At 39.7% G+C, this 15,880-nt stretch overlaps 1 protein-coding gene across 4 annotated transcripts in view; it reads right to left on the reverse strand.

Moving 5' to 3' along the window:
- ABCB7 (ATP binding cassette subfamily B member 7) overlaps positions 1–15,880 on the reverse strand; it is a 198,143-nt gene that overhangs the window by 20,266 nt on the left and 161,997 nt on the right. For all 4 annotated transcript variants that reach the window (XM_034648910.1, XM_034648912.1, XM_034648909.1 and 1 more), the window contains one exon: positions 12,293–12,400. In XM_034648910.1, the coding sequence (XP_034504801.1) occupies positions 12,293–12,400 (108 nt within the window). The remainder of the gene's footprint in view (positions 1–12,292; positions 12,401–15,880) is intronic.

Raw genomic sequence — 15,880 nt, forward strand, 5'->3', positions numbered from 1 at the left:
AAGTTCTTTATATATTTTGGAATAGTAAACCCTTATCAAATATATCATTTTACAAATATCTTCTCCCATTCAGTAGGCTGCCTTGTAGTTCTGTTGATGGTTTCTGTCATTATGCAAAAGCGCTTTAGTTTGCTGTACTGACAGCAGTCTAATTTTGCCTTTGTCTCCCTTGCCTGAAAAGACTTGCCTTAAAAAAAAGTTTCTATGCCCCATGTCAAAGAAATTATTGCCTATGTTTTCTTCTAAGTCTCACATTTAGGTCTTTAATCCATTCTGAGTTTATTTTTATGTATAATATAAGAAAGTAGTCTAGTTTCATTCATTTGCATGTAGCTGTTTAGTTTTCCTGGCACCATTTGTTGAAAGAGACTCTTTCTTCATTGTATATTCTTGCCTCTTCTGTCATAGATTAACTGACCATATAAGTGTCGATTCATTCCTAGACTCTCTATTCACTTCCATTGATCTATGTGTCTATTTTTGTGCGAGTACCATACTTACCACAGCTTTGTAATGTACCTTGAAATCAGGGATTGTGATACATCCTGCTTTGTTCTTCTTTTTTAAGATTGCTTTGGCTATTTGAGGTCTTTTGTGGTTCCATTCAAATTTTAAAATAACTTGTTACAGTTCTGAGAAACATGCTGTTAGCATTTTGACAGGGATTATGCTGAATCTATATAGACTGTTTTGGGTAGTACAGACTCTTCACCAATATTAATTCTTCTAATTCATGAATAAGAAATATCTTTGCATTTGTGTCATCTACAATTTCTTTCATCAATATTTTATAGTTTCCATGGTACAGAACTTTCATCTCCTTAAGTTTATTCTTAGGTATTTTATTAATTTTGGTGCAAGTGTAAATGGGATTGTTTTCTTAATTTCTCTTTCTGCTACTTCATTATTACTGTGTAGAAATGCAAAAAATTTCTGTACAATAACCTTGTAACCTGTGACTTCACTGAATTCATTTCTGTGAAAAATTCTACTTCCTTACTAATTTGGATCCCTTTTATTTCTTTTTCGCGTCTGACTGCTGTAGCTAGGATTCCTAGTACTCTATTAAATAAAAGTGAGAGTTGACACTCTGGTCTTGCTCCTGTTCTTAAGAGGAAAATCTCTGTTTTTCACCACTGAGTATGATGTGAGCTGTAGGTTTTCCATACATGGCCTGATGATGTTGAGGTATGTTTGCTTTAAACCTACTTTGTTGAAAATTTTTATCACCAATGGATATTGTACTTTGCAAATGATTTCCCTGCATCTGTGGAGAATATCATATGGTTTTGTTCCTCTTACTGATATGACCTATTATAATAATTGATTTACAAATATTGAATCACCTTGCATCCTGGGAATAAATCCCACCTGACTATGGTGAATGATTTTTTTAAATGTATTGTTGGATTTGGTTTGCTAATATTTTATTGGGGATTTTTGCATCAATATTCATCAGAGATATTGGCCTGTAGTTTGGTTTTTTTTATAGCGTCTTTATGTGGGTTTGGTATCAGGACAATGCTGGCCTCATAAAATGAATTTGGAAGCTTCCCTTCCTCTTCTATTTCTTGGGATACTTTGAGAAGAATAGGTATTAACTTTTATTTAAATGTTTGGCAGAATTCACCTGTGAAGCCGACCGGTCCTGGACTTTTGTTTGTTGGCAGTTTTTTGATTACTAATTCAATATCACTGCTAGTAACTGGTTTCTTCAAATGTTATATTATGTCCTCATTTGCTCTTGGAAGGTTATATATTTCTATAAATTTACCCATTTCTTCTAGTTGTCCAAATTGTTGACATAATATTCTCCTATCATCTTTTGTATTTCAGAGTTCTTGGCCATTATTTCTTCTCAATTTCTGACTTATTTTTTTTTAATGATTTTTTATTGTATTATGTTAGTCACCACACAGTACATCCCCGGATTCCGACGTAAAGTTCGATGCTTCATTAGTTGCATATAACACCCAGTGCACCATGCAGTAGGTGCCCTCCTTACCACCCAATCACCAGTCTATCCCATTCCCCCACCCCCCTCCCCTCTGAAGTACTCAGTTTGTTTCTCAAAGTCCATAGTCTCTCATGTTTCATTCCCCCTTCTGATGACCCCCCCTTTCTTTATCCCTTTCTTCCCCTACTGATCATCCTAGTTCTTATGTTCCATAGATGAGAGAAATCACATGATAATTGTCTTTCTCTGCTTGACTTATTTCACTTAGCATTATCTCCTCCAGTCCCATCCATTCTGCAGCAAATGTTGAGAATCCGTTCTTTCTCATAGCTGAGTAATATTCCATTGTATATATGGACTACAGCTTCTTAATCCAGTCATCTGTTGAAGGGCATCTCGGCTTCTTCCATGATTTAGCTATTGTGGACAATGCTGCAATGAACATTGGGGTGCATATGGCCCTTCTCTTCACTACGTCTGTATCTTTGGGGTAAACACCCAGTAGTGCAATGGCTGGGTCATAGGGTAGTTCAATTTTTAACTTTTTAAGGGACCTCCACACTGTTTTCCAGAGTGGCTGTACCAACTTGCATTCCCCCATAACGCCGGAATCACGCCCTGAGCCAAAGGCAGACGCTTAACCGCTGTGCCACCCAGGCGCCCCTCTTTTTGCCATTCTAACTGGCGTAAGGTGGTATCTCAGTGTGGTTTTGATTTGAATTTCCCTGATGGCTAATGATTTTGAACATTTTTTCATGTGTCTGTTAGCCATTTGTATGTCTTCATTGGAAAAGTGTCTGTTCATATCTTCTGCCCATTTTATGATTTGTTTATTTGTTTCTCGTGTATTGAGTTTGAGAAGTTCTTTGTAGATCTTGGATACCAGTCCTTTATCTGTGGTGTCCTTTGCAAATATATTCTCCCATTCCGTGGGCTGTCTCTTAGTTTGTTTGACTGTTTCCTTGGCTGTGCAGAAGCTTTTTATCCTAATACAGTCCCATAAGTTCAATTTATCTTTTGTTTCTCTCACCTTTGGAGATGTGTCATGAAAAAGGTTGCTCTAGCCGATGTCATAGAGTTTGCTGCCTATGTTCTCCTCTAGAATTTTGATGGATTCCTGTCTCACATTGAGGTCTTTCATCCATTTGGAGTTTATTTTTGTGTATGGTGTGAGAGAGTGGTCAAGTTTCATTCTTTTGCATGTAGCTGTCCAATTTTCCCAGCACCATTTATTGAAGAGACTGTCTTTTATCCACTGGATGTTTTTTCCTGCTTTATCAAAGATTAGTTGCCCAAAGAGCCGAGGGTCCATTTCTGGGTTCTCTATTCTGTTCCATTGGTCGATGTGTCTGTTTTTGTGCCAGTACCATGCTGTCTTTGTGATCACAGCTTTGTAGTACAGCTCAAAATCCGGCATTGTGACGCCCCCAGCTTTGTTTTTCCTTTTCAACAGTTCCTTGGAAATTCGGGGCCTTTTCTTTTTCCATACAAATTTAAAATTATTTGCTCCTTTGAAAAATGTCCTCANTTTTGATCGGGATAGCACTGAAAGTGTAGATTGCTCTGGGTAGTATGGACATTTTAACTATGTTAATTCTTCCAATCCATGAGCATGGAATATTTTTCCATCTTTTTATGTCTTCCTCAATATCTTTCAAAAGTGATCTATAGTTTCTAGAATATAGATCCTTTACGTCTCTGGTTAAGTCAATTCCAAGGTAACGTATGGTTTTTGGTGCTATCGTACATGGGATGGATTCCCTAATTTCTCTTTCTTCAGTCTCGTTATTCGTGTATAGAAATGCAACTGATTTCTGGGCATTGATTTTGTATCCTGCCACATTACTGAATTGCTCTATAACTTCTAATGGTTTGGTAGTGGATTCCTTTGGGTTTTCCATATAGAGTATCATGTCATCTGCAAAGAGAGACAGTTTGACTTCTTCTTTGCCGATTTGGATACCTTTGATCCCTTTTTGTCTTCTGATTGCTGTTGCAAGGACTTCTAGTACTATGTTGAATAATAGTGGCGAGAGTGGGCATCCTTGTCGTGTTCCTGATCTTAAGGGAAAGGCTTCCAGCTTTTCCCCATTGAGAATAATGCTTGCAGTAGGCTTTTCATAGATGGCTTTTATGAGATTGAGAAATGTACCCTCTATTCCTACACTCTGAAGGGTTTTAATCAGGAAAGGATGCTGTATTTTGTCAAATGCTTTTTCTGCATCAATTGAGAGGATCATATGGTTCCTGAGTCTTTTCTTGTTGACATGATGTATCACACTGATTGATTTGCGAATGTTGAACCACGCTTCCATCCCAGGTATGAATCCCACTTGGTCATGATGGATAATCCTTTTAATGTACTGTTGGATTCTATTAGCAAGGATCTTGTTGAGGATTTTGGCATCCATATTCATTAGAGAAATCGGTCTGTAATTCTCCTTTTTGAGGGGGTCTTTGCCTGGTTTGGGGATCAAGGTAATATTAGCCTCATAGAATGAGTTTGGTAGCTTTCCTTCTGTTTCTATTTTTTGAAATAACTTTGGGAGAATAGGTATTATTTCTTCTTTGAATGTTTGGTAGAATTCCCCAGGAAAACCGTCTGGGCCTGGAGTTTTATTATTTGGAAGGTTGTTTATCACTGACTCAATTTCTTCATAGTTAATTGGCCTATTTAAAAAAATCTATTTCTTCCTGTTTCAGTCTTGGTAGTTTATAGGTTTCCAGGAAGGCCTCCATCTCTTCCACTTGCTTAGTTTTTTGGCATATAGCTGTTGATAAATATTTCTAATAATCCTTCCAATTTCAATGTTGTTGGTCGTGACCCCTCCTTTTTCATTAATAATGTTATTAATTTCGGTCTTTTCTCTTTTCTTTTGGATAAGTCTTGCCAGTGGTCTGTCAATTTTATGGATTCTCTCAATGAACTAGCTTGTAGTCCTGTTGATTTGTTCTAATGTACTTCTGGTTTCTAATTCATTTATTTCTGCTCTAATTTTGGTCAACTGCTTCCTCGTGAGTGGAGTAGGCCTGTTCCTCTGTTGCTGTTCCAGCATCTTGGGGTGAGAATATAAAGACTGCATTTTAGATTTTTCTATTCTTTTGAGTGAGTCTTGGATGGCTATGTATTTCTCCCTGAGGACTGCCTTTGCAGTATCCTATAGGTTTTGGACCATTGTGTTTTCATGCTCGTTGGTCCCCATAAATTGTTTAAATTGATTTTTGATTTCCTGGTTCATCTATCTAGTCATTCCNTCCTGGTTTATCGAGTCATTCTTGAGCAGGATGGTTCTTAGCCTCCAAGTGTTTGAGTTTCTTCCAGGTTTTTCCTTGTGGTTGAGTTCCAATTTCAGAGCGTTGTGGTCTGAGAATATGCAGGGGATAATTTCAATCTTTTGGTATTGGCTGAGACCTGTTTTGTGTCCCAGAGCATGATCTATTCTTGAGAATGTTCCATGGGCATTTGAATAGAATGAGTATTCTTTGGTTCTGGGGTGTAGTGTTCTATATATATCTATGAGGTCCAACTCGTCGAGTATGGCATTCAAAGCATTTGATTCTTTGCTTCATTTTTGCCAGGGTGTTCTGTCTATTTCTGATAGTGGGGTGTTGAGGTCCCCTACTATTACTGTGTTCTTATCTATATGTCTCTTTATTTTGGTTAAGAGTTGGCTTGTGTATCTTGCTGCTCCCCTGTTGGGGGCATATATATTAATAATTGTCATATCCACTTGTTGAATACTTCCTTTAAGAATAATATAGTGCCCTTCTGTATCTCTCTCTATGGCCTCTAGTTTAAAATCCAGTCTATCTGATATGAGAATTGCTACTCCAGCTTTCTTTTGAGGTCCATTTGTGTGGAAGATGGTACTCCATCCCCTTACTCTAAGTCTGAACGCATCTTTGGGTTCAAAATGAGTCTCCTGTAGACAGCAAATGGACGGGTCATTTCTTTTTATCCAATCTGCAACCCTGTGGCGTTTGATGGGAGCATTCAAGCCGTTCTCGTTGAGACTGCATACTGAGAGATATGATTTTAATGATGCCATGTTGTCAGTAAAGTCTTTGCTTGTATCGGTTGTGACTTTCTGCTCTGTATCACTCTTGGGGCCTTTTTACCTTTATAGAAACCCCCTTAGTATCTCCTGTAGGGCTGGTTTCGTGGTTATGAAATTGGTTAATGACTAGCGATTTTGGAACGTCTTTATTTCTCCATCAATTCTGAATGACAGCTTTGCTGGATAAAGGATCCTTGGCTGCATGTTTTTCTCTGAAAGAGCTTTAAAAATGCCCCCCCAAGCCTTTCTCTCATTCCAGGTCTCTGTAGACAGGTCTGACGTAATCCTGATACCTTTGCCTTGGTACGTGAGAAATTTCTTTGCCCTGGCCGCTTTCAATACTGTATCCTTGGATCTAATATTTGCGAATTGCACTATGACATGCCGTGGCGTAGGTTTGTCCTNATTGCACTATGATGTGACGTGGCGTAGGTTTGTCGTGGTTGAGCTTGGGTGGGGTCCTCTCTGCCTCTTGGACACGAATGCTTGCTTCCCTTGCTAGATTAGGGAAGTGTTCAGCTACCATTTGTTCAAATATCTCTTCTAGACCTGTTTTTCTCCACCCCCTCAGGGATACCGATGATTCTGATATTGGATCGTTTCACAGAGTCAATAATCTCCCGTAATCTACATTCGTGGGCGTGGATTTTTTTAAGACCAGCTTCTATTTTCATTTTTTCTTCTACTAACCCAACCTCCAATTCGTTAATGCATTCCTCTGCCTCGGTGACCCTGGCCGTCAGAGACTCTAGTTTTGACTGCATTTGGCTCATAGAATTTTTAATTTCTGTCAGATTCACTCTCATTTCTGCCCTTAGGGTTTCTATATTCTCAGTAACATTTTCGTTAATACTTTTTTCAAGTCTACTCATCATCTTGACCAATGTTGCTCTGAATTCCATTTCTGATAATTTGGATACATCCAAATCTATTATTTCTGTGGCAGAGGCCACAGACTCATTATCTTTCCTTTGCTGGAGGGGACTTCTCCTTCTCGTCATTCTGATGAGGAGAGATTGCGGGGTTGTCCAAAGCCCAAATTATTGACTGGGACCCAGGCCGTGCGCCCTTGTTTTATAGAGATCTTAGGGATGTGGGCTTCTTCTTTAAAGATTTTATTTATTTATTTGAGAGAGAGCGACAGACAGCAAGAAAGGGAACCCAAGCAGGGGAGTCGGAGAGGCAGAAGCAGGCTCCCAGCGGAGAAGCCCGATGAGGGACTCCTTTCCGGAATGCTGTGATCACGCCCTAATCCGAAGACAGGCGCTTAATGACTGTGCCACTCAGGCGCCCCAGGTTGTGGGCTTCTTGATTTTTCAGCCTGCCTTCTGGGGGGGGGCCTGCCGCGCCGATACTCAGGAAACCCTGTTTAGGTAGAGTGTCCGTGTCCCCTGCGAGAAGGGATGAGGAAGGGCACCCTGTGAGCCAGTATTTCCAGGCTTTTGTTCTCTGGCGGCTCTCCCTGGCGGTCTGCTGTGCCTCTTCTGAGAGCCAGAGCAGCAGCGGCCGAAATTCAGCCTCTGTCACAGAACAGAGGGATTGCGGCCCGTTCTCCAGTGATGTTCTGGCCACTTTAACTCTGTTTCTGTTGGTGCTGCTCAACCCTGTAGCATCCCGGGCTGTGCGCCCCACACCTGGCGTCCCAGCCCTCTCTTCCAGGGCCGGCGCGTCTCTGTCCTTTGTGTTTCTAACTCCGCCAGCCACCAGCCGCCCCGCGCGTGATCCCGGAGCTCCCGGTCTCAGTCTGGATCCAGTGAGCACACCGGAGTTCCGGAGCTCTGTGTGATGCTTGGTGGCGCGCGCTCCCACCTTACGGTCTCAGTCTGCTGTCTCGAGTGTGCAGGTCCGCAGTCCGCCCGCTCCCCCGTGCAGGTATCTACCGCTTCCCGGCGCCTGGATACGGCGGCTCCCTCCCCCTTCCGTTTATATTCCAATATCTGTGTGTGGTTTTACGGCTCCCCGCTTCGTACCTCAATACTCAGCGCTGGAGATGTTCATTTGTAGAGATCCGAATGTATCTTCCTGCGTCTCAGGCTGATTCCGTGGATGTTCATGCAGGTCTGGTACCTATCCAGCTCAACTCAGGGGACCGGCTGAAAAAAAATCCATTTCTGACTTTGAGTCCCCCCTCTCTCTCTTGGTAAGTCTGGCTAAAGGTATATCAATTTTGTTGGTCTTTTCAAATAACCAGCTTCTGGGTTCATTGATCTATTTTGTATTTTTAGTCCCTATTTCATTTATTTTTGCTCTAATTTTTATTACTTTCTTCCTTCTACTGGCTTTGGCCTTTTTTTGTTTTTTCTTTTCTAGTCCCTTCAGGTGTAAGGTTAGGTTGTTTATTCGAGATTTTTATTCTTTCTTGAGATAGGCCTATATTGGTCTAATCTTCCATCTTAGAATACTGTTTGCTGCATCTTAATGAATTAGAACCATTGTGTTTTCATTTTCATTTGTCTCCATGTATTTTTTGATCTCTTCTTTGATTCTTTGTTGATCCATTGGTTGTTCAGTAGCATGTTGCTAAGCTTTCAAGTGTTAGTGTTTTTTTCCATATTTTTCTCACAATTAATTTTAGTTTTATATCGTTTTGTTTGGGAAAGATGCTTGATGTGGTTTCATCTTCTTAAATTCATAGAGACTTGTTTTGTGCCCTAACATGTGATCTTTTCTGGAGAATGCTCTATGTGCACTTGAAAATAAGTATATCTTGCTGTTTTTTGATAGAATGTTCTGAATATATGTGATGTTAATTTCATCTGGTCCAATATGTCATTCAAAGTTACTGTTTCCTTTATTTTCTGTATAGATGATGTACCCATTAATGTAAATGGGGTGTTAAAGTCAATTATTATTGTTGTATTAATTTCTTCTTTTATGTCTGTTAACACATGATTTATGTTTTTTGGGTGTTCCCGTGTTGGGTGCACAAATATTTACAACTATTGTATCTTCTTGCTGGATTTTTCCCTTTATCATCATGTAGTGTCCTCGTCTCTTGTTACAATCTTTGTTTTAAAGCATGTTTTGTGCAACAGAAGTATTGCTCTCCTGGCTTTCTCTTCACTTCCATTTACATGGTAAATGTTTGTGTCCTTCCTTTCAATCTCCATGTGTTTTTAGGTCTGAACTGAGTCTCATATAGGTAGCACTTAGATGGAGCTTGTATTTTTTATCCATTCCATCATCCTACGTGTATTTTTTCCTCCTATGTGTTTTAATTGGAGTACTTAGTCCATTGATATTCAAAGTATATCAAAGTAATTAATGATAGGTATGTGATTATTGCTATTTTGTAACTTGTTTTATGGCTGTTTCTGTAGTTCTTCTCTTTTTTCCCCCATTGTCCCCTTTCCCTTGTGATTTGATGGCTCTCTTCAGTGTTATGCTTGCATTACTTTCTCTTTACATTTTGTGTTTCTACCATTAGGTTCATACATAATATTTTATGCATATAGCAGTCTATATTAGGTTGAGGATCAGTTAACTTTGAAGTCATTTATAAAGTAGTAAAATTGTACTTCCCCCACATTTTATATATCATACTTTACATCCTTTTATTTTATTTTGTGAATCTCTTATGTTTATAGATATAATTTATTGTTTTTATGCTTTAACCTCCATATTGGTTTTATAAGTGATTAATACACTACTTTTATTATATGTTTGCATTTACCTGTGAAATTTTTTCCTTTTATAATTTTCTTACTCCTAATTATGGCCTTTCTTGAAGGCTGGTGCAATCATGATGAACCCCTTGAACTTTAATTTGCCTGGAAAACTCTTTATCTCTCCTTGTATTCTGAAGATAGCCTTACTGTGTAGAGTGTTCTTGGTTACAGGTTATTTTTCTGTCAGTAGTCTGAATATACCATGCCACTTCCTTCTAGCCTACAAAGTTTCAGCTGAAAAATCAGGTGGAAGTCTTATGGGGCTTCCCTCGTATGTAACTGTTTTTTGTCTTGCTGCTTTTAACATTCTCTATCACTACTTTTTGCCATTTTAGTTATTATGTGTTTTGGTGTGGACCTCTTGGGTTGATTTTGTTGTGGGTTCTGTATGCCTCCAGAATCTGGATGTCTCTTTCCCTCCCCAGGTTAGGGAAGTTTTCAGCTATTATTTCTTCAAATAAATTTACTGCACCCTTCTCTTTCCTCCTTCTGGGATTGTTATAATGTGAATATTATAATCCTTAATGATGTCCCTGGGTTACCTTAATCTATTATTTTTTATTATTGTTTTTCTCTTTTAGTTGTTCAGCTTGATTTCTCTTTATTACTGTCTTCTAGTTCACTGGTCCATTCTTCTGTCTCCTCTAATCTGCAATTGATTCCCTCTACTGTAGTTTTTTTAAAAGGATTTTATTTATTTGACACAGAGAGAGAGAGAGCGCAAGCAGGGAGGGCAGCAGAAGGAGTGGGATAAGCAGGCTCTCCGCTGAGCAGGGAGCCTGATGTGGGGCTTGATCCCAGTACCCTGGGATCACAATCTGAGCTGCAGACAGACGCTTAACGAACTGAGCCACCCAGGTGCCCCCCTCTAGTGTACTTGTAATTTCAGTCATTAAGTTATTCATCTCTGATTGGTTCTTTTTTATATTTTCTATCTCTTTATTTAAGGTTCACTGAGATTCTCCACTCTTCTGTCTAGTCCATTGAGTATTTTTATGACCATTAATTTGGATTCTTTATCAGACATATTGTTCATCTCTGTTTCAATTAGTTCTCTTGCTTTACTTTTGTCTCATCTGGGACATATTCATCTGTCTCCTCATTTTGCCTCTTTGTGTTTGTTTCTGTGTATTAGGAAAGTCTGCTAAAGTCTCCTGATCTTGAAAGTAGTGGCCTTATGAAGAAGAGGCCCTGTGGTGTCCTGTAGCATAATGTCCACCATTCACCAGAACCAGGAGCTTCAGAGGTATCTCCTAGTGGGCTGTGTGTACCCTACTGTTACGGCTAAGCTGTATTTGCCTTCAGTCATTAGATGCAATGGTCCACTTTTCATGTTCTGGGTGTACCAGGCAGGGTTGGTCCCTGTGCTGTTAGGGGAAGAGTCTGGGGCCACTGCGGGCTTGTAATTCAGTAGTGTCAGCAGCCAGATCAGATGCCTGCTCTCAGCTCTGTGCCTGGGCTGCAGTCACACCAAACTGCAGGGTGCTCTCCCTCTGTTGCCCCCTGAGAGGCTTTCATTGGTGGGTGGGGCCTGTAGTCAAACCAGATGCCTGCCCCCAGTTTATCTGTTAGGGCTTCAGTAGCATCAACCTTCAGGGTACTCTTCTTGCCTTTTCCTGAGAGGCTTTTGATGGTGAGTGGGGCCAACAGTCAAACCACATGCCTGCACAGTCTGTCTGCCATTGTTGCAGCTGCACTGCTGTATGTGGTTATCTTCTCCTCTCCCCAGGATAGGAGTCACTTTAGAGTGGTGCAGGCCCTGCCAGGGCTGCTTGCGGTGTGTGTCTTGGCAGGAACTGCTTTGGAGGGAGGCTTGCTAAGTGGGGCGGATCCCTCAGAATGCAGAATGTGGTGTAAGTTGTGTTGGTAAGATAGGTGGAAGAGTGTTCCTGCTGATTCCTGCGACTGTCTAGCTATCTAGGCTGGGGGTGGGGGGAGGAGAGAAATGGTGCTCACTAGCTCTTCTGTTCTTAGAGAAATCTCCTAAAGATCCCTGCCCCTCCGGCACACATTCTGAGATTAGTAATTAAAGGTCCTTCATGTGTACCCTAGGCACCATCGAACTGTTGCTTCTATGCTATCTTGGTGGGGTTTTTTTTTGTTGTCTTGCTGGCTCTTTAAGGCCTAAGCCTCAGTTTCCAATTGCCCTGTGGGTCTCCCACAGTTAAGCCAGCTGATTTTTAAAGCACCTGGCATTAAGTCCCACTGATTGTAGAAACTCAGAAAGTTAAGCCCCATGACTTTTTAAAGACTAATGTTTTGGGGATGTGTCTTTCCATTGTAGCTCCCCCCAACCCCCTCACCCCCGCCTAAGGTGACTGGTATGGGGACTGCTCCTCTCCCTTTTCCATGCTTGTGGTGTTCCTTCCATTCGTGGTTAGTCTCGGTGGAATTTTGGTTCCAGACTGTGTCTGCCCCCCTACCCTTTTCAATGTGGCCTCCTGTCTGTAATAAGCTACAAAGTCTCTTCTGCCAGGGTGTTTTTGTGTTAGTTGCACTGATGTGATTATCTACATGTGTCTGTGGGATCAGGTGAGCTCAGGATCCTCCTATTCGGCCATCTTCCCAAAAATCCCCCACATACTAAACTTTGAAGTTAAATCTCTTACCTGGTCCAAGACAATGATTTCATCTGCATCAACCACTGTTGACAATCTGTGTGCAATGAAAATAGAAGTTCTGTGTTTGACTGCATCCTTCATGGCCCCAAGAATAGTCTGCAAGTTTGACAAGAACAGTAGAAAAAAAAGATCTATTAGGTAAATGCAAATTAAAACAATCATACATTTCTCAAAGGAACATATAAAATGCCAATGAATGCTGTATTATATAAACTTTATATCACTACCAAATATTTGACCTAATCTAATAATTATGAAGAGGAGAAAATTGATCAAAAAAGGAAGGCAAATATGACCACATCATCAGGGAAAAAATGATCTTTTAGGTAGGCAACATTTCTTTAAATTAGAAAGACTGGGAGAAGGTGGAGATTTCTATACTTAAAAATAAAAAATAAACAATAATGATGAATCCAGTGATATGAGGAACATAGTCAGTTATGATGTTTATCTGGCCAATGAGAACAAAAGTAAAATGAGATAAGACTCAAGTGATAGGATGTAGAAAATCAAATCAATAGAAAGGAGATTCAAAGGGTCCAGGAACATTTGCTTTCCATTAGTTCAAACTCAGAGGACAGAAAGGGCAACAAAGACAACTGTGTATGGTAACTTGAGCAAACTTCCTTTTCAAAAGTATTCTGACTTCTTTATCCATCATCAATTGATGGAAAGTTGGGCTACTTCCATATCTTGGTTATTGTAAATAATGCTGCTATAAACACCGGGGTGCATGTTTTACTTTGAATTAGTGTTTTTGTATTTTTTGGGTAAATACCCAGTAGCACAATCACTGGATCGTACAGTTCTATTTTAACTTTTTGAAGAACCTCCATACTGTTCTCCAGAGTGGCTGCACCAGTTTGCAATTCATAAACAGGCACCAATGTTCCTTTTTCTCCACATCCTCGCCAACACCTGTTGTTTCCTGTGTTTTTGATTTTAGCCATTCTAACAGGTATGAGGTGATATCTCATTGTAGTTCTGATTTGCATTTCCCTGATGGTAAGTGATGTTGAGCATCTTTTCATGTGTTTGTTGGCCATCTGGATGTTTCTTTGGAAAAATATCTGTTTATGTCTTCTGCCCATTTTTAAAATTAGAAAGTTTTTATTTAAATATACAATGGAAAATAATTCAGCCATAAAAACAAAGAAATCCTGCCATTTGCAATGACATGCATGGAGGTAGAGAGTATAATGCTAAGTGAAATATGTTAGGGAAAAAATACCATACAATTTCACTCATAAGAGTAATTTAAGAAACAAGCAAAGTAAAAAAGAGAAAGAATGAGACAGAGACAAATCAAGAAACAGATTCTTAAGTACAGAAAAGAAACGAATAGGAGGTGAGAAGGAGGATGTGTGAAATAGGTCATGGGAATTAAGGAGTACAATTGTCGTGATAAGTACTGAATAATGTACGGAACTGCTGAAATCACTGTATTGTACACCTGACACTAATATAACACTCTTATGTTAACTATACTGGAACTAAAATAAAATTAAAAAAAGAACAAAAACCCTTATAATGAAATGAGAAAGAAAAAAAAGAAAAACAGCAAGAGGATGGAAATGGCTACACAGAGAGCAAAGCTGTCATTTTAAAGGACAATGTGATAAAGCTGAGAATGAAATGTCTAGCTCCATTTCCCTTTGCCCCAGAAGCAAGGACAGCTTCCTCCCAACACCTTTGGCCTTTCCTGAACACAAGCATTCTATGGAGGGCACGTTGAAATGGTGTGGGACTGTCTTTGTCAAAATAATTCTGAAGAGCAGGTTTTTAGAATGCTTTTTTTCCTCCAAAATATCCAAGATTCAGAAGAAATGGGCCAAGCTCCCCAGTTATAAACAGAAGGGATGACTCTGAGACATTGGCCCTGAACAGCCAACTGAATAAAGAGCAAAAAGAAGGAAATGCGGGGGGGGGGAGTATTCTGACTTTTAATAAATTCTGGAAAACATTTTTTATTACAGTATAATTAACAGTGTTATAATTTCAGGTGTACAATATAATGATTCAATAATTTTATACATTACTCACTGCTCATGATCAGTGTATTCTTAATCCCCTTTATTTCACCCATCCTCCCACCAACCTCACCTCTGACAAGCACCAATTTGTTCTCTGTATTTAAGAATCTGTATTTAAGGGCACGTGTTGTAATGAGCACTGAGTGTTATACGCAAGTAATGAATCATGGAACACTACATCAAAAACTAATGATGACTAACATAACAAAAAGAATCTGTTTGGGAAACACATTTTTGTTTATTGCCTTTAAAATGTAAGAGAGTTGTATATATATTCAGCTATACTTAGAAACCCAGGTCTAAGTATAGCTAGCAGGATGGAAATAGCAGTGTGGGGTTGGGCATTTACCCAATGGCTCCCTACAGATATTTCTAAACACTGCATTTATTAAAGGAATAAAATTATGAAGAGTTGATGGCTACCCAGGAAGAGAAGACCTTATATTTTACTAAGGCAGATGGAAAATCAAATGCAGGGCCACTTCTATTTGTGGGGACTCATCTTCTTTATTCTCAAGAACTTAAGCTCTGATATCCTACTAAGTGCCCTGGACCTTTTAAAAAGGCCCATTAAAATTTAACCAAATCTTCTGGTAACTCATTCCATTGGGGGATTGTCTATTAGCTGTTAATGGGTTATGCTCTATGATATAATAAAGCTACATGACTCAAATAATGACTGTCATGAGTTTGAATTTGTGGTAAATGTGGATAATACATTTGTAGGTATAAAGTTCTTTTAAGCAGACTCCTATTCTGCCTATGAATAGGAGAGGGCAGGAAGAATAGAAAGAGAAGGAGAGGGGAGGGAGAATCTTTCTTTTTATTTAAAGATTTTATTTATTTATTTGACAGACAGAGACAGCGAGAGAGGGAACACAAGCAGGGGGAGTGGGAGAGGGAGAAGCAGGCTCCTGGTGGAGGAGCCCGATATGGGGCTCGATCCCAGGACTCTGGGATCACGCCCTGAGCCAAAGGCAGACGCTTAACGACTGAGCCACCCAGGCGCCCCGGAGAGAGAGAATCTTAAGCAGGCTCCACGCCCACTGCAGAGCCCGACGCAGGACTCCATCTCTCACAACACTGAAATCACGATCTGAGCCAAAATCAAGAGTTGGACGCTTAACTGACTGAGCCACCCAGGTACCCCAAGGTTCCTTTCAAATACAACAAATCCTTATGCTAAACAAGTCACTTAGATATTTAACTGTTTTAAACATATGGAAGATCGAATAATATGCCCTGAAACTTAATGACGTATGCAAATATTATGCCATGCATGCTGCAAAGCTGAAATTAAGTATACCCTTCAACGCTGGTTTTTTCCTATATATTTAAGTAAAATGTAGATGAATGGAGGTAAATGACAGATAATATCTGCCTATCTTCAGTTCTAGATTAAGGGGATCCGTTCATGAAATCATTACTGTTAAGACTTTTATATTTAATGCAAAGATGTTGTTATGAAGTCTAATGTAGTTGCTGAATTGTATCACAACATCAAGTGTCACAACATCTTGGTGCTGTGCAGTATTTTTTGTGA

Source organism: Ailuropoda melanoleuca, chromosome X (assembly GCF_002007445.2).
Source record: "Ailuropoda melanoleuca isolate Jingjing chromosome X, ASM200744v2, whole genome shotgun sequence".
Classification (NCBI taxonomy): domain Eukaryota; kingdom Metazoa; phylum Chordata; class Mammalia; order Carnivora; family Ursidae; genus Ailuropoda; species Ailuropoda melanoleuca.